General features: G+C 38.4%; 1 protein-coding gene and 1 pseudogene across 1 annotated transcript; one reads left to right on the top strand and one right to left on the bottom strand.

The window, feature by feature from the left end:
* Positions 1-4,106: 4,106 nt before the first annotated feature.
* On the top strand, positions 4,107-5,045 carry LOC124225367 (olfactory receptor 51I2-like). Its single transcript, XM_046638000.1, has one exon. It carries the CDS (start codon positions 4,107-4,109, stop codon positions 5,043-5,045), a length of 939 nt encoding a protein of 312 aa, XP_046493956.1.
* Positions 5,046-11,612: 6,567 nt separating this feature from the next.
* On the bottom strand, positions 11,613-12,544 carry LOC124251751 (olfactory receptor 51I2-like; annotated as a pseudogene).
* Between the last annotated feature and the right edge of the window lie 6,920 nt (positions 12,545-19,464).

Here is a 19,464-nt window from a genome sequence, read left to right as displayed (position 1 = left end):
TAAATCAAATGGAGAAGAAGAAGAATACAGGGATAAATTTCTTTGAATAGCCTATGAAAACACTCAATGAAAGAAAGAGTCAGTTTTAAAAATTTAACACATCTAGTAACATGATAGTAGCTAACTAAACAACTAATCAGTTAAGAATCTTCCACTTCGCCTTCTCTCTCTTTCATGGAGGAGGAAACTGAAACCATGGTTAGCAACTGAGGAATGAGAAAAGAGGAAAGGCTGTAACACTGAACACTGGAAAGTTTGAATGTTACATGAGGTTGGGCATTCTAATTACTCGCCAGAGGGTGTTTTGTTATCTAAATGTGACCGGAAATCTTAGGGAACTGAGTTTTCATCCATGAGTAAAGAAAGAACTAGCCACTTTCCATACATTCAAAGGAATAATAAAAATAAAACTGGTTGTTTTCTAATTATACTTTATTTGCTGGGCTTGGTTAACATATTACATAATCCAGTGATCTTTTAAAAGATAATGAGCTGCTCTCTTATACGCCTGCCCATCCATCACCAGATGGTGTCTTGCCTTCGGTAAAGAATTAGTCTGGCAGATTTCTGAGTTATTTTCTGCTGCAAGAGCAGATGTTTTATCCTCAGGAGTCATTAATGACCTCAAGAGACTTAAACCTTCCCCATACATTTTAAAACACAAAGTCAGCATCACTCCTCTCTCTTCTGGGGCTTAGAGTGAGCTATAAAAATGGCAGCATGAATTCACTTTAGCAGATTGAGAGGACATGCTGTTCTGTGGGTGTCGGCGTCTCTCATCTGTCTGCCTTCTGGTGAGTTGTGAAACCCTGCTGAGGTGGGCTAGTCAACTCTCCTGAAGACTGTTTTAAGTGACAGTAACTGAGAAAGGGGTAGAGTAAGGTGAAGAAGGAGAGCCTGGGTGGTGGATATCAGATAGCAGCATCTTAGTAGAGTGAGCAGAGTAGATGGAAAAGTCCCTGGACTTGGGGTTCTTCTTCTGGCACTGCCAATAACTGATTGCATAACTCTGTGTAATTCACTAATTCTCTAGATAGCTCACTTTCCAGAGTAATTTCCAAGGGATCAATGTTTCCATGATTCATTAACATTGTTGCAAGTTCAGGGAGGAAAGCAGGACTCAGAGAACAGGAAAGGTTCAGAAATTCAGGAACAAAGTGATCACGCCTATTCCATGACTCAGACTAACAGCTCAGCCAGCACACATGGTCTAACTTTGTTCTCACCTTATGAAACCTGAGATACAGTATGTAAAAGTGCCCAGGAGATTAGAAGAGTAGGAGGAATCAGCTGGTTGTAAACTTTAGATGAACTGTCAATAGCTAAGCATTTCTAATCTTTTACCATTTATGAGGTAAAGTAAAAACTATGGTCATTAGATGGGCCTTTCTGTACATCCGTCCAACCCCATCTATACCGTATTTTTGCCTTCTTTCAGTACCACTGTGCATCTTCACAGGCATTCTTTCTTTGACCAGAAATTAAAAACTAAAAGAACTTCAGAGCCGTAAGGGATCTTTGAAAATATGCTTAAAAACAGTTATAAAGAAGATGACACCAAGGTCTAGAAAGAGAAATAGATTTTCTAAAGCTCACATGGCCAGGGCATGGCAGGACCAGGGTTGAATGACAAGACTACTGACCCCTAGACCAGGACCCATTGCCCTAAATGACCTTGGTTCCCATATGACTTCAGCTAAAGGAAAGGTTCTGGGTTCCAGGACCAGGAGAAATTGAGTCCAGCATTGAAACAGGTACTTTATGCATCATTTTCTCCACATGAATCCTCCTTTAGCCACTCCCTTTGTTCAAGCATACTTGAGAAATCTTTGTCCAGAAATGTGTACCTCTGTTTTCCTTTCAAATTCCGAACACCTTAGTGATGCCTCACAGACCTCAGTCAGATATTAGAGAGTCCTACAGCTCTTTTTTAAATTGAGGTTTTACTACTTACTTGCCATGTACTATGAGGCAACCTCCCTCTGTGGGACTCAATTTCTGCATCTGCCAAGGATTAAATGATGTACAGTTCCTTGCAGAATATCCAGCACATAACATGTGCTCAATAAGTATTGGTTTTCTCAAGTTATTCTTTTCTTCACATGCATCCAGACCAACCCTCACAGTCAGTGGCCACTGGGTTGCATAAAGAATGTGATCCTGGGACTGTCAGGCAGCCCTTTCCCCACAAATACTAAAGCTTGATTCTCCATACCCAGAATGGCTTTGGCCCTGCCCTGCAAGAAATCCTGCTTTCATTGACACCTGTTTCTTCTCTCTTCTCTTTCTGTCCCCTTTATATTAGCTCATTCTCTTCTGGTTTTGCTGGTTATCTCGTATAAGAGTCTGTGTGAGAAATGGGAATTGTAGTCAGGTGGTGGAAATAAGAGACAAGCAAGGTTGTTCAGTCTTGTATCCCAAGGATCACATTTCTGGAGGGGAGACAGGCAAGCATGGACTGAGCTTGAAGACCAGAAGGAATGCAATCAATCACGGAGAGGTGCCCTGGCCTTTCTGAGAACCACAGGAAAATCTGAGTTGCATACAGCCCGAGAAAATCCAGGAAAGTTTCCAGAGTGATAATGCTGTGTTACATACCATTCCAGCATCTCTGTGGGCTTCAGACACCTATGGTTCTCAGGTTCCCTTCCTCCTCCATTCCCATCAGAAAGGACTCTGAGATTATGTTCTGACCTGGCTTTGTAAGATGTTAGAGAGGAAGAAGAGAGGGAAAATAGTCATACGTATTTTTGGAGTTCTTCTCCCAGGGAGGGTGCCTTATAAGCCTGAAACATGTCTGCCAGGTGAAAATCCCGCTAGCCTTCTCTGTCTTCATTCATTAAGAGGGAATGAATGTGAAAGGGTTTCCAAAACATCAGGATGATAGGAAATCAAAAAATATAATCACTCTCATAGAAAAGTGGTTGCAATTTAGTCTCTAGGAATTGAGTAAGTAATATGTTAAGTGCTAATATAAGAAACTGTAGGTAAATGCCATACATCAAGGAAAAATACTGCCTGTGTGGGTGAACGGGTTAATGACCATGGGAAAGTAGGAGTGTGTTGTGTGTATACAAATCTACATGTACAGCTGAATGTTATGCGTATATAATGCTGCATATTTGTCCAAGTAGACAGAAAGTATGAGCATGACAGGACATGTGCATGTTAAACAGTATCAAGATCAAGAGGGAGTGTCAAGTATATTTGCATAATAAGAGTGAGATTGTGAGAGAGAGAGAGAAAGAGGTGTGGGTGAGGCTTCTTATGAGCATGACTGGCATCCAGTATGAGGCTGATGTAAAGTTACATGAATGTGTCTAAATGAATAATGGATATTCTGAGAGTACATATGATTGTGTGAGGGTGAAAGTCTGTATTTGGAACAATGCTGTCCCAAGGCTGAATATTAGTGTACTTAGAGAATATTTAGGGGAGAATTCACAATTTTTCCAAAAACAGGAACAGGTTTGTGTCTTTGCACAAACAGATGGTTTCTTTGTTGCTTTTTTGCAGCAACTCTGCCAATGAAAGGCTGATGTCCACAATCAACTTCCTCACATCCCATCACCCCTTCCCTTCCCTGACCAAGCACACATCATAATTCAAACTACCTCTCGGGAATACTGCCATTAATCAGTGACACATCAGAATTCAGCAACATTTTCAGGAAATATTTAAGTACTTCCAAGAGCTATTGATAATTCAAATTCCTGGTGTCCTTTTATAATAACTATCTATGAATTGTAGTTAACATATTTATATTCAATGAAGCGTCTAAAACACATTGAAAGTGTAGACAATATAGGTTAAACATTTTCTTTGTAGCTAATTGTATTTTTGAAGCGTTTCCCAATTTCTTCCTTCTTTCATAAAACAGTGGGAAATATTAGCCCAGCCCAGGGCCTGATGATCATAAAATATGAAGAAGAGAAGTTTGTCTGCATTTTCCCCAAACCAGTGACTTCATGAATGCATCACTTTCTAACTGTGAGACACATCTGCTATGTGTCTTACTCCCTGGTTTGTGGTCCTGCAGTAAGTACAACTCTCAGAAGTCTGCAGTTCAGGTCTCCCCCTCGAAAGTGCCCTGGCTTCCTCCTGTCATGGGATTGTTCAATGTCACTCACCCTGCTTCCTTCTTCCTGACTGGTATCCCTGGTTTGGAGAGCTCTCACTCCTGGCTAGCAGGGCCCCTCTGTCTGATGTATGCTGTGGCCCTGGGGGGCAACACAGTGATCCTGCAGGCTGTGCGAGTGGAGCCTAGCCTCCATGAGCCCAGGTATTACTTCCTGTCCATGTTGTCCTTCAGTGATGTGGCCATGTCCATGGCCACACTGCCCACTGTGCTCAGAACATTCTGCCTTAATGCTCGAAACATTGCTTTTGATGCCTGCCTAATCCAGATGTTTCTCATTCATTCCTTCTCCATGATGGAGTCGGGTATTCTGCTGGCCATGAGCTTTGACCGCTATGTGGCCATTTGTGATCCCTTGCACTATGCCACTGTGCTCACCAATCAAGTCATTGCTGGAATGGGTTTAGCTGTGACTGTTCGGAGCTTCATCATCCTCTTTCCTCTTCCCTTCCTCATCAAAAGGCTGCCTATCTGCAGGTCCAATGTTCTTTCCCACTCCTACTGCCTTCACCCAGACATGATGAAGCTGGCCTGTGCTGATATCACTATCAACAGCATCTACGGACTCTTTGTTCTTGTATCCACCTTCATCATGGACCTGCTTTTTATATTCCTCTCCTATGTGGTCATTCTGCACTCTGTCTTGGCCATTACTTCCCGTGAGGAACGCCTCAAAGCTCTCAACACATGTGTGTCTCATATCTTGGCTGTCCTTGCATTTTATGTGCCAATGATTGGGGTCTCCACGGTGCACCGCTTTCAGAAGCATGTCCCACGCTACATACATGTCCTCATGTCCAATATTTACCTCTTTGTACCTCCTGTGCTCAACCCTCTCATTTATAGCGCCAAGACAAAGGAGATCCACCGAGCCATTGTCCGCATGTTTCACCGCATCAAAATGTGACTTTCACATTTGGCTTTAAAACCTGTTGTTTATTGTGTAGCCATACGCTGTTATCCATAGTGTCATTATCACCACTGTCATCATGTTGACCCTCATCATCATCATATCAAGAATAAGGTAGAGATATGTATTGGGAAAAAAGTAAGAGATCAGGAAATGGAGCTGCAAAACTTAAAACAAATGAGTATCACATTCAACAAACATCAGTGGCATTATGAGAAAGATAAACATTGTAGATAAAAAAGTAATTAGACTGGACTTTAAGGAGAAGAGTTAATCTAAGCCAGAAAAATCTTTTTTATAGTAACAAATATTACTAATATAATAATAATACATTTTGTCCTTAGAAGTGCTAGACTCTGTTCAAAATTATTTATGTGCATTAATTCATTTTATATGAGGTGAAGAGAATTAAGTAAATTGTTCAGAGTAACATAGATAATATGTGATCCAATGAGATTCAATATTGTTCAGTATTTGCACCCCATCATTGTAAATACTGCTTCTCTGTCTAATTGGCATCACTATTAGCATTACCTTTACTATCCTTGCACCACCGTTTTCATTCCCAAACATTCATGAGTAGTTTTAACTTCACAAATTGAAATGTGCTGTACTGTCAAAATTTGCCAAAGCTGTATGAACAAATATGACCCTGGAAAGATGATGTCTAGAAGAAGCTGCAGACTCTTCTTCACTTCCTTTACCTGCCCACCACTCAGTCCTCTCCCAAGGAAAATAAAGTTGAAGAGCTGAAACATGAACCTTGTTTTTGACATTGTACTAGATGCATGATTTCTCTTTTTCTTTCCTTCTGGGTTTTTCATTTTCTTCCATACATTGACATGATAAGTGATGTCAGAAATTATGTCCTTCTAGGATTTCCAGCTCTAAAAAGGCCTAAGATAGGCAAACTAGAGCATCTATGATTTAGAAACTAGAAAATAATTCTTAAAGACCTTATCTTAGACCGATTTACCTTACATATTCTTTGTCTGATACCAGAGAGGTAGGCTACAATAGGAAATTCCTTGGCCTGATTTCAGTGCTCTCAGACTAAGTCTGAGCTTACATCTAGACTAAAGTAAAAGAGATTCCCTACAAAGTCTAACCTAGCTCACCAGGGAAGCTGGGCCAGACCTCATAGTATCAGAGCATACAGTTATCAAGTGTTTCTCTCTGTACTAAGCTCTATTGAGCAAACATCAAGGAGAATTGCCAGGTGCCAGAGGGAGGGAATTATTTCTAAATGGATATGATTAAGCAGTTGGAATCCAGATTTCCAAAAATGCCCCTAAATACAGTTAAGAGACTCAAGCTTTTCTTTGAACTCTACATTTTTCTTTATTGAAATGGTAGAATACTTGGATTTTGGCCTAGAAAAAGAGGAGAAAATAAATTCTTATACTTCTTTTATTTTAGGTCCCTAAGTTTGCCTCTAACCAAAGAAAAGAAAATACTAAAGATGGTTCAGCTAAGCTTTCAAGGGAACTATTTTGGAGTTTACAAAAAAAAAAAAATCAGTGGGTAATAAAGGTCACACTTTTGTCTTGCTTTGTCATAGGTGCATATCTCATGCTCCAGGGCCCGTGTGGTGTGGGTCAATGAAGAGAGAAAGAGAAGAAACTAGAACGAGTCACCGTAGCATAAGATTATTGATCTCTGTGCCTTATAGTGAGAATCATAGAAAAGCCAGTAAAACTAGAATGTAATATGGAATGAAAAAACACAAACCCATGTTTCATAAACTAAATGCTTTCAGGTTTGATAGAAACAATAAACAGCTTATGAAGTTGGTAATTACTTTGTAAATTATCCACTTCCTAACCTCAATTAATCAAGAGGCACTTGCAAGGAATTACCCTCTGCAGAGGAAGAGGAGGACTGCTAAGCAAGTAGTCACTCAACCTGAATGTCAGAAACCAAGATTTGGTCCCATGAATTTGTCCGAATAGGGGAAGGTGTATGTGGTTTGTGTTCATATTTATGAGTTAAGTGGATTTTTTGTCTCCTTTTCCTTTTCTTCCACTACCCATGGAAAACTTGTTTATCAAATACATGTAAAACAATAAATAAATAAAAGAGATAAATTATCCATTAAGTATTTAATTTTAGGCTGTTTGCTTTGTATATCTGTAACTTTGGAGTCGTCTGACACCACCTAAACATTGGACATTTTCCTGACATTGGCACAAGCCTAAAACACTCCTCAGTGGAAAGTATAACCCCAGACAAAATGTCCATAAATTTCTAGAGTCATGTATCACTCATCCAAAGCACTGGTGTGAGGCAGAGTTTAGTAAAAGTTTAGATGACAAACTAATCTTCACTAATATAAATGCAAAACAGGAGCTGGTTATTGGGCAAACTTGTTCTTAAATTGTTTACTGCCAGTCATGGTGTTCATGAAAATTTCTCCCTAAAGTGTTTCTCAAGCTCTGCTCCTCATAGCAGAGACATATAGTCACTCTCCTGTACTCAACATCATGTTAAAAAGAATGTGGAGTTTTTCAGGAAGCATTAATATAATTCTACTGGCAATCTACTTTTCACATAAGCTTTGCTTTCTTTTAGTTTGCTTATAAAAAAGCCCAACAGTCATTTATTTGTTTATTCATGCAAGAATATTTATTGAAACCTACAACATACCAGGCACAGTGTTAGGTTTGAGAGTTGAGTGATTATGGAATTTCCTCATTAGCATTTGTGAGAAAAACCTATCTGAAAAAAGATGGAAGATGTACGTCAAAGTCTCCAAGGACATGTTAACTAGCTATATATTCCTTTTCAATACCCCTTTAGAAAGCTACACCACGTTTTCAATGGCTGCAGTGCAATGCAGGAGTGTTACTGCTGGAAACGTGGTCAATGGTCATGTGAAATGTGTCAGGATAGAATTAATGCTGATAACCATGAGGTTATATATTTAAGGCAAATATCCCATATTACAAGCTAGGAGAACAAGTTTTCTAGGTGACAATCTGTATTTTCACAATGAAAGACAGACTATAAGCTGCAATGGCTTTCAGTCAACTTTAATCATTAGTCTTAACAGTCAAGCCAAATGTCTCTGACTGAAATAAATTCTTCCATAAATGTTGAACAGCTTAGAACTGATAGAGTGCAAAGTGGCTTTTTCTATATTTGACATAACACTGTGAAAAGAAAATCTGTTGTGTGATTTAACACAAAAACTCAGCGTCAGCAATTTGTGAACAATTCTTTGACTAAATGTAGAAGAGGCAAGCAAAATAAATCTGAAATTCAAAGAAAGAAATTCCTGCTAAACATATATACTCAAAAGTTTGCATAACTGGGTGACAGGCACTAGATTGGAAATATGTCTCATGTCTATTATTCAGCAAGGTATGGAGAATGATGGTTACATTCAACAGGAAATACCACTCAACATTTGGAATTCAAATATCTACAAGAGGATTTTTACAAATAATGTGGAAAACAAGTGGATGGTTATTAGGGGAAAGTAGAGTATAAGACACAACTCAGGTATAAAATTAACAATTGGGCACTATTTTTAAAGCAATCCTGATATATTCTCAATATAATTTCTTAAAGAACTCTCTTACCCTTAAGTTTACAGAAAAATATTATAAACAAGCTCATAATTTACCATTTAGTTAGATGTCAGTGCATCACTTACATATATATTTTACCAATTTGAAGAAATACAATTTATCTCAGGAAGAAAAAGATTTTTTTTGCAAGTCTGTTAATTAGGAAATTCATCAATATTTATTAGGCAGCAGTAAGACATACTTATGTGCATAAATATACATGTAATATGTTATTTTTTCTATATTAAGAAAATAGGAGCTTTTAATTTTATGCCTCTTCAAAATATGTTTCTATAATCTATAGTCAATATAAACCAGTTGTATTAGGTGTGTGGGCACAGACAGGAGTGGCCCTTATCCAACTAAGAGCTGGAAAGTGAGTACTTCTGTGACGCTGAAAGAAATTTCCAGCACCTTTTCATGCAGTGATCCCTTAGTTTTTCTTAAGTTAGCTCAGTATATCCATATTCAACTAGTTAGACAGATGCAATGAAACATCTCCCTACGTCACACGCTCTTTGTTATCAGGAACCAGGCCCCATCTATCTCTGCATCTCTGGTGCTTAGCACAGAGCTGGGCTCACATTAGTCATTCCATGTGTGTTTGATAGGTGAATAAATAAGGGAAAACTACACAGAATGAGGAGAGAAATACTTTCAGTGATGCAATGGTACTCACTTTTCCTGTTCTCTTGCCTTATTCTGTGACTTCTCAATTGTGTAGTTGAGACTAAGAGATGCATTAAAAAAAAAAAAAGAAGAAGAAGAAAAAGAAACCTAAAAGATACTAAAGTCAGCAATGTGGTTTGTAATATCCCGTCATAGATACTGAAGCATTAGAATATAAAAAGATGTTTTTTTTTAAGAAGGAAGATTCTCACTGCAAGTATGACTGTCAGAGCTGTAGGTTAATATTTTTCCTTGATTGTTTTCTTTCACTTTTACTCTTAACTGCGCAGGGTGAGCTTATTATTCAAAGTTTCTCCCCATATAAGGGAAGGGTGATTTTCCAGGGTGACTCAGAGGAGGATTTTCTGGACTGGGAGGGGATAACAGGATAGCATTGCCAGCCTCTTGGCTCTTGGGCTCCCTCTGTTGTTGTGCAAAAGGTAAAGCAGCACCTCTCTTTGAGGCCACTTGTGAGTCTCAGAGGAAGTCTGTTTCTAGAGGATGTTTTGCTCCCTCCCTCTGTTCCAGCCCTGGGGCTCTACAGGCCTGAGGAGTTTGCTTTAGCTGCTGTAGCATTTCCTTGCATCTGCTTCCTCTACAGCCTCTTCCCCATCATCAGAAACTTTTTTCTCTCTTACTCAAGAGATCTTTGCTTTATGTGGTTTCCTCCAGGCTGATGTTCCATCCTTTTGGAAAGCTTTTTTGCTGAATATTTCTGAGATTCTCAAATGCTTAGGGCAGCCACAACACTGCTGGATCCTCTTAAGCACACGAGAACTTAGACATTGTAGGGATTGCTCCCAGTTTCACCAGTCAACCTCAAAGCCATCTGCCCAGGTGTCTGCTTAGGGTATAGTGTCTCCTATTGAGAGTGAGTGAGTGTGATTTTGGGAGGTTTTTATTTCTTGTTGGATTAAGATTTGTTATTCATCTTTACTACATTGACCCTCACCACACAATTTCTAATCTTGTTGCCCTCAGTGGTTTGGCTATATCCACCTGTTTCTAGGATACTTGAGATGTCCCCGTCACCTAGTACTGTTGAAGATGATGCTTCTAAGTTTTTATTCTGCTTTTGTTTTGATAATAGTTGGTTAATTTGTCATTCAGGATGGGTTTGGGGAAGATTGAAATCTATACTGCTGCTATGTTTAGGGTATGACCATGTCACTGGGTCTCTATAGATTTATTTTAGAAAAGTTATATTATGAATAAAACATAGAAAATGTGTTTCTTTTCAAAAAAATAATAACTTTTTGCCCCAGTGTCTGTTTTCCCCAATCATTTAACAAGATTGAATTATGCCATGACCTGTCCACTGCCTGGTGAAGGTCCCTACACTATTCTGCTTCCCTCTGTCAAGTGGTTGCAAGCCTGTGTGGTCTGTGTTGTGTGAGCTTTGTATGAATTTGCAGAGGGTTTCTCTACCTTTATGGCTGTTACTCTCTAGGGAATATGCTCTGTGAATTTCCTGATATCCTTCCTCTACCACCTCTCTTCTGTTCTAGCATGTGCTGAAGTCTCTGTGCTTGGTTCCTCACTAGAGGACATGAAACTCCACATTACAGCAGGCCATCTGCTAAACTACAATGCTACTGAAGTCAACTTGCCCAACATCTGTCACTAGTACCCATTAGCCTTTCATTTAAGGTGCTTACCATCTTCCTAGAGAAAATTGATCTTCACCTTGGTCATGCCCAAAGGATGCCAACATATGATATTTTCCACAAAATTTTTCTCCTGCTTTTAAACTTCTGAATTTCAGGTGTTACATGATTTATACTGCAGAATCAGCATAGCAAGCATTTAAGTTCCATTTATAGGACTCAGGAATGCTCTTATTTCAGAAATGTAAAGTTGGTAACAGTTATTGAGTATCTTTAATTTTTAAAGTTTAAAGATATTCAAAACTATTATTCCTTTAAAAGATCTTGAGTGATTTCTATGATCTCAACATAATCCTCAGTCATAACACAGTTTATATGCATGCATTAGTCTTTGTTTTTGAGATTTACTTTAAATCATAGATGGTACTAATATGTTGGGAAAAATAAAAGGGTCTAATTGGAGAACTTCTTCCTTGTCAGGTCTGAGACAGTCATTTGTGGCAATCTGTGACATGGTTAATTACCAGTAGAGGAGCCTGATGTTTCAAGTTATGAGTTATAGCCAGGCTATTCTACACAACAAATGGCAGGTACCCAATCACAGATCCATGTGAAGAAGGAGATTGAAACCCTCCAATGGACTAGCCTGGTACACCAAAAATCAGCAACAACAGCAAACTCCTAGGGACCTGCCTTTCTAGGAGATGTCACTCTGATTAGAATTTATTTCCCAATAACATTTGCATAGCCCCTTACAAATCTCCTTAGTCTTAATGGAATACATAATTCGGTTAAGCATTGGAAGCACAAAGAGGTACACCAGGGACATGAATATATGCACATACTCAAGGGCATGCTTCCCAAATCAAGGATCCATGGACATACTAAGCATGGGAACATAGAAGATGAGCACAGGACAGATGTGTGACATACGTGTGTTGACTATCTTAAGCCTTTCCTCCTGGAAGGAAATGGCCAGCACAGAGTGCAATATAAGCAGATAGGAGACAAAAGTGAGCATCGAATCTAAAGCAAAGGCAGAGAGGACAATGAACAATCCATACATGCTGTTGATGGTGGCATCTCCACAGGGCAGGCAGATCATGCCTGGGGTAGAAATGAATCAGCACATGGGATTTACAAAAGAGCAGCTACTTCAGAAGGAAAGGAAGTGGGAAGACCATGCAGAAGCTTCAGATGATGATGGATATGCTCATGTGAGCCATACAAATATCAGTGAACACTGTAGAATAATGCAAGGGGTGACAGATGGCCACATAACAATCAAAACTCATGGCCAGCAAGATCTCAAACTCTGTCCAGGACAAAAAGTGGATGAAGAACATCTGGATCATGGAGACATCAATGGCAGTCTCTGGGACATAAAAGCACAAGGCAGCAGTACGTGGGCAATGTGGAAAAAGACACACTCAAATCATTGCCAGACAATAGAGATAGAAAGTAGTACACTGGCTAGTGCAAGTTCTGCTCCTCCTTTATGATAAAAAAATTAGGATGTTTGCAAGGATGTAGATAGTATAAAGCAGCAAGACAGGGCTGCTAAACAGTGTTCCACGCCTTTCATCTCTGGGAAGCCTGATAGTGTGAAGCTGGTAATGCTTAAGATATTAGTCCCATAACTTTCCATGAGGGTCTCTGAGGGTCTTTTGGGAAAATACAACCAGAGTAAAGTCAGATCAGGTAGTGGAAGATGTAAAGATCAGGAGTGGTCACTGTCCTCTGGATGGCAGGGAAAATGATACTTAGATTCCATATGAAAGATCATGAAAAGGTCAGGAAGGAACAGCTTAGGGGTCATTGGTTACATCTCAGGTCTTCTATAGTCTGACCATATCACCCAACTGAGATACGCCTTGGGATCAAAATCCTTCTCCATGAAAATCCTTCGACTTTTTTGGGGGTTGGGGGGGTCATTATTCCTCATTCTTCCTGTCTCTACACTCTTTACAGACAGATTAAAATCTTTCTCCAATGGCAGAAAGATTTTTCCCTTTCTCTCTACCAATTTTTAGCCACCACCTTCTTCCACAAGTGAAGTACAGTCTGTCTTCCATGAATCTTTCCTAATACTCTCCACATATTAATGGATTCCTTCTTTTATAAGTGATGACATTTGTTGCCTATACTCTGAACTGTGTCTCCCCTCTTGCCTGCACTCAAGCATCATTCCAGCTCCTCAGTCTCTCTGTTGCTTGAGTTCCTCATTTATTCAGCAAGAGTCCAGAATCTCAGTGTCCTGCAGTCCTGATTGCTCTTGGTTTTTCTTTCCTGCATCTTCACATCTTTGTTGCTCTGTTTGGGTTAAGGATTGTCAAACTGCTGTCTGTTAGATTCATTTGGGGAGCTTTAATGAACTCTTTGCCCGGACAAAACTCATACCAATCAAATCAGAATCTCTGATAGTGGGACTCAAGAAGCAGTATGTTTTAAACTTTCTAGGCAATTCCAGTAGACAGCATTGTTTACGAATCGGGGATTTAGCTGACTCTTATCAGATTCAGATATGTCTGACACCCCATCTGCTTCTGCCTTACTGTGGATCAATTTCAGAGTCTACTCTCCTAGGAAACAAAGAAAGAAAAACAACAATAAAAACACTCTTTACTTCCCCCACATATTCTTCTAGTAATCGCTCCTTTCTCTGTTCTCTTTCATAAATAGTGTCTTCAAAACTATTTGCTACTTGTAATGTCCTTCCTATGTGTCAATGTTGCGTCAATGATGTCAAATTATGACTCTAGCTCAGACTTATCTTCTAGCTATAGACTCAAGCATCCAACTCCCTATTGGGTTACCAAATGTAACAGTTTATCAGCATCTCAAACATAACAAATGCAAACTAGAACTTTTTGTTAATCACTATACTTGATCCTCTCCAATATTTTTCATCTCATAAAAATGCATCACCATCTATCCATGTGCTTAAACCAGAAAAACTAGGAGGCATCTCTGATCCTTTCCCATTCCCAGATGTAATTAATCTGTGACTATCTTTTCAAAATACACTTAACACTGACTTTCATCTCTGCCTCACATTCAACTGTAATCCACCCCTCAGCATCTTTAGCCAGGATGGCTGCAGGACCTTCCTTGCTGATTCCTCAGTTTAAGGTCATGCACCTCTCTAATGCATTCTCTACCAAGCAGCCAAAACATTTGTTTATAATAAAAATAAAGTAATGTTACCCTTCTACTGAAAATCTTCCCATGGCTTTCCTTAGATTTTGAAACAAGAATTCAAATAGAATTCAAACGTTCCCACCATAGCATCCAGCAGCATCAGCAGCACGACTTCGTCATCTTCCAATTATTCTAATCACTCATTAATTCTATGCTCACAGTTGAATGGCCCTGGGGTACATCCTCACACATATTTTCTTCAAGACTCTTTTCACTTTAGAATTATAAGGAATTATTTTGTATCCCTTCGGTTATTTGATTAGTTATCTCTCTCCTCATTAAGTTATAAGCTCCCATAATTGTCTATGTTTCTTCTCATTAGGGCATAAAGGTATGGACTAGGACCCTGAGGTTACCAGCTCCAGTTCTTATTAATTAAATAGACAAACTGTCTTAAGAAGAAGGTATTCTGAGCTACACATTTTTAAGTGTAAAATGAACTTAAGTAAGTTAAATCTATCCTAACCTCTAATAAGTGAGTTTTTGTCTCAGCTTTGCCACATACCAGCTATAAATTTAGTTTATTTCTTCATATTTTATTTTCATGTCTATAGTCTAGGGAGAAACATACAAAGTAAAACACTTAAAATTCATTTTCAGGACCCTGGTGTCAGATATACACTGAATAAATGGGAACCAATAAATTGGTAATGAAGAGGGATATTTAGGGGCTGATGTCCCCTGATCCTCTTTCTATACCATCTTCCCACTTTTGGATCCCAAACAAAACATCTCTTCTTTTGCTTTTTATTCACCTCCCAGTGAGAATATTGGAGTATAAGTTAATCACACTGAATCATTCACACTGGACAAGAGCTTCAGAAGATTCATAGCTGGGTGTATACATGCTGGGAACCCGAGTTAAAAGCTATAAGAATGAGGCCAGGATAGTGGAATTTCAAGCACCAAGAGGCACAGATGGGGAGTATGGATTTGGGGACCAAAGTGGAGTGCAAGGAAAATCTCTACACTTCCATCACAAATAGCCTCTTCTCATTAAAATGTTTGTACTCTAATCACTGTAGGATTTTGAAGCTATGAATGAGGTTCCTACAGACCTCTGGGAGGGAAGAATTGAAGTCCCAACTTACTTCCCCAGGGCAGCTGTGGTGGATGGGAGGAGAGAGGTAGGCAAAGTGTCTACTAGAGAAAAACTGAAGACTCTGCACACAACTTCACTGACACTCTTTACCCTCTTCTTGCCCTGAGCTCTATAAAGCTGCCTTATAGGAGTCCCCTTGGCACAGCAAGTCCCAGGACTCAGAGAGGTGACTGGGACAGCAAGTGTGAAAAAATTTTGAGCAGGTGGCTCTTCTGTTCCTTAGCATCTCTCCCTTAGAGGTTTTAAAGAAATTAAGAGTCAGAACTGTGTTGTCCATTATTTTATAGAAGAAGAACTAAGGCCCAGAAAGAATCTATCCAGTAAGTGAAAAACAGAGCTGAACTGAAACGCAGATCCTCTCACCCTCACTAATTCCTAGATTAAGTCTTTTTCTATTTACCATGTCACAATCTAAGTAGACGTCAATAATCAAAATAGCATAACCACTAGGAGCCTAATTATCCATAGACAGCAACTAGAGTGACCATCTGGTTTGCCTGGATCTATACTGGTTTTATCACTGAAAATCCGGCACAGGGTAAAACCCCCTGGTTGCTGCAAACTGGGACAGTTTGTCAGCCTCTGTTCAGATCTGGATTCAAAACCACTTCCTTCCCTGCCTCAGTAAATGTCCTTAAGAAAATATTTTAATTTGTTCAAGTTTCAAATTCCTCACTTGTAAAATTGGAGTACAAATACCCAATGACGCAGTTGACTGTGAAACATACTATCACGTAATAAGTGCTTATAAAACAAGAGCTACTTTAATTACTTGCCAGCTTTTCATCTGCCAAAAAATAATTTGAATAGAAGATGGGAGAGCCAGTTGGCTCTGGGGGCTCCGAGGGCTGTGAGGACAGGTTGATTCCTAGACACTAAATCAAAGGTCTTAAAACTAGGAGAGACTTTGGGCCATTTTGTATCACACCCAAACTTTTATAATGAAGAAATTGAGGCTCTAAGGGGTAAGAGGCTTGTTGACATGGACAGAGAAATTGTTTACAGAATCAGAACTTGAATATAATTATCCCGATCCAGACCCCAGTGTCTATCTCCACTGCCCACACTATTTCTTATTATCAGGGTTTGGGGAGGGAGAGAATAAATGAAATTTGTTGAGCACCTACCAAGAGTCTGTGAGCATCTAGATAATCTGGTTGAATGAAGAGATCAAGTGGGACTAGTCTTGACATCAGGCCTGCCATAGATAAATTTTCTGACATTTTGTTTTAAATTAATTATCTGAGATTACCCTTTAACTACAGAGTAAACATTCTGCCTAGTATGGGTTTCTGGTGAAGTGGAATATGGTGAGTGAATGTTTGGTGTGTTCCCAATACGCACCAGGGGAAATGAGTCTCTTGGGGCCCAGAATTAGGCCCCCATGGGTGGTGATATTGCCCCTCCACAGCCCACAGCCACTCTGGAAGGGAATAGCTCCCCTAGGGAAAGAAATCCTTATCCCTTGAGATGAGCAATTGAAAACCATCTTGGTACCAACACTCAAACCTCTCCTCTCTGAGGCTCACCTCCTAGGAACTCTCAGATTATTCTCATTTGCCTGCATCTCTCTCATTCTCTCTGTTTCTCTCATTTTATTAAAAACATAATGTATATGTTTTATAGAAAAGTGGAAAAGCAGATAAATAGAAAATTAGTCTTTCCCAATTCTTACTAACCAGACAACTACTAATATAATTTCTTTATTTCTTCCAGACACTTTTTCATGCAGATGTATGATTGTTTAACAAAAATATTATGTTTTTTTGCTAAGAAAAAATTGTCAGCATGCTATAAATACTACTCGATAAAAGCTTTTATTTGAAATACTACTTTATAGTGGTTTATACATTCTTCTAAACTATCCTAGGCTAAAAATCTGTCGCTGCTACCATACCTTCTATTTTAATTAGTTTAGCTTTTTTGTTTTTTCCTTGATATTTTAACATTTGGGATATTTACTCTACTCCAGTGCCACTGCTCAACTTTTTAGAATTTTCGAGGAACAACAATCTCACTTGTACAAGAATTCTAAAACGATTTAAAAATCACGTTGTTGCATTCTCCAAAATGTTCAGAATTAAGTAAATTGAATTGGGAAGAAACGACAACTTCAATATTTTTTTAATCTTTCCAATTAGTAAACACATGTTGTTGTGTCCATTTGTTCAAGTTTATTTTTAAACCTATGAATAATACTTGAAGTTGTCTTCCTTAACATTTTTCGTTAAAGTATTAGTGAATAGAATTAATTTTTTAAGTTTAAGAATTGGAATAATTATTAATCAAAATATTTGCTCTGTTTTTGAAATTACTTTGTGTTATCATATTTGCCAAATTTTCTCAATTTTTGGAAAGCTTTCTCATTAAGAACTTGTGTGTGTGTGTGTGTGAGGAAGATCAGACCTGACCTAAAATCTATTGTCAATCTTCTTCAAGAAAAAGAGGAAGATCGTTGCCGACCTAACATCTGTGCCAATATTCCTCTGTTTTGTTTCTGGGATGCTGCCACATCATGGCCTGATGAGCAGTGCACAGGTGCATGTCCAGGATCTAAACCTGTGAACCCCAGGCCACCAAAGTGGGGCATGCAAAGTTAACCACTACGCTCGCTGTTGGGCCAGCCCCACATTTGTATTTTTTTATCCACAAATTATATTACCTACAAATAGTAATAATATGGTTATATTCATTCATTTATGCAGTCATAAGTATTTATTGAAATCTACTATGTAATTTGTACAATGTTAAGTTCTGAGGATAATGTTGTTATTACTATAAAAGTAAGAGTTCTCATTACTGAGTATTTATTATAACTCAAGCAAGGTACCAATCATCTTACATACAATATCTCTGAACTTTACAGATACACAACCATCTGGTTATTTTTGTAGCAATTTTACAAATGAATAAATTGAGGTTCATACAGGTTGGGATTTTTTGAAGGCAATGTTCTGCCCTGCACAAATTTCACACTCTTTCTAATATTAACAAACAGCCCATTCCCTCAAGTCTTAAGATTGAAATAGAGAGCTATCTTTAGAGAAATGCGGAATCATATCTAAGTGCTGTGGTATGATTCTAGCCAAATACATTAGAAGCATAAAATAATAAATTTAATTATGCATTTTTTAAAACATTGTAGGGGAGCAAAGTCTGCTGCTCCAAAATGGGTCTCTTTGGCTTGATTATTTTTAAGAATCAAAGACTCAGGAAGAAACTTTTTGACCTTCCCCCTGGCTGTCTAAAAGAATTTAAGATAGAAAGCTTTTTCTAGGAAGGAGCGATAACAATAGACCATTATAGTATAATATGAACTGTGTGTGGTAGACAAGGAGGAACCTAGCAAGCTCATTTGATCAAAGTCCTCTCCATGTCTCATTGTCTCTGCATGGCACAGCAAACATTTCTTTACCAAACATTTGCTTTTCCATCTCCATGTGAATTGCCTTCCTCCCCTTTGAAGTTCCAAACCACTAGCCCAACATCCTCCTTTATCTTTACCTGAAGATTGTATTTAAGGTGGTGGCTTTGGTCATTTTGGCAAGTTACCCAGTTTTCCTGGGTTTCTCCCTTGTACACATGCAAGTAAACTTTGTTTGATTTTCTCCTATTACTCTGTCTTATGTCAATTTAATTCTTGAACCAGCCAAAAGAACATAGAAGGGTAGAGGAATATTTCTTCCTCCTTACAGTGGGAAATGAGATAAAAGAACAGTAAACAATAAGATCTGTTTGGAGGATATTACCAAGGTGAAGTGAGGGGGCGATAATGAAGGACAAAAAAAAGTAGCAACAGTGGTAAGATAGAGGCAAAGATTGGATAAGTCAAAGTCTAATTAGAGTTGTCAGGATTTAGTATCCAATTACAGATAGGGGTATGATAAAATTGTTCATTTCTGTCTCAAATTTCACTATATTGCTCAAAGATTCCTTCAAAATAATAAGTAATGGTGGCCCAAAATAGCAAAATTGTTTCTCCCTATTTTAATCAGAAAGAATATTATCTAACACACTAAAAAGATATACAGAAACATTTTTAATTTATTTTTATGTACAATGCATTTTAGGTTTCATTAGAAACTGTTTCTGAAATCTACTATTGCTTACATATTTATTTTTTCATCATCTCACTCATTAATATAATAAATTTTCTTGAGGAATTTCTGAAAAATGAGTCATTCTTTTAGTCCTAGGAGATATGTCAATTATTCTTTGTCTTTATTGCTTAGTGGTATTCACAACTTTTAGTATTTACACATATG

Source organism: Equus quagga, chromosome 14, assembly GCF_021613505.1.
Source record: "Equus quagga isolate Etosha38 chromosome 14, UCLA_HA_Equagga_1.0, whole genome shotgun sequence".
NCBI classification, from domain to species: domain Eukaryota; kingdom Metazoa; phylum Chordata; class Mammalia; order Perissodactyla; family Equidae; genus Equus; species Equus quagga.
Note: the sequence above shows the minus strand (reverse complement) of the source record. Positions and strands in the feature narration are given on the sequence as shown.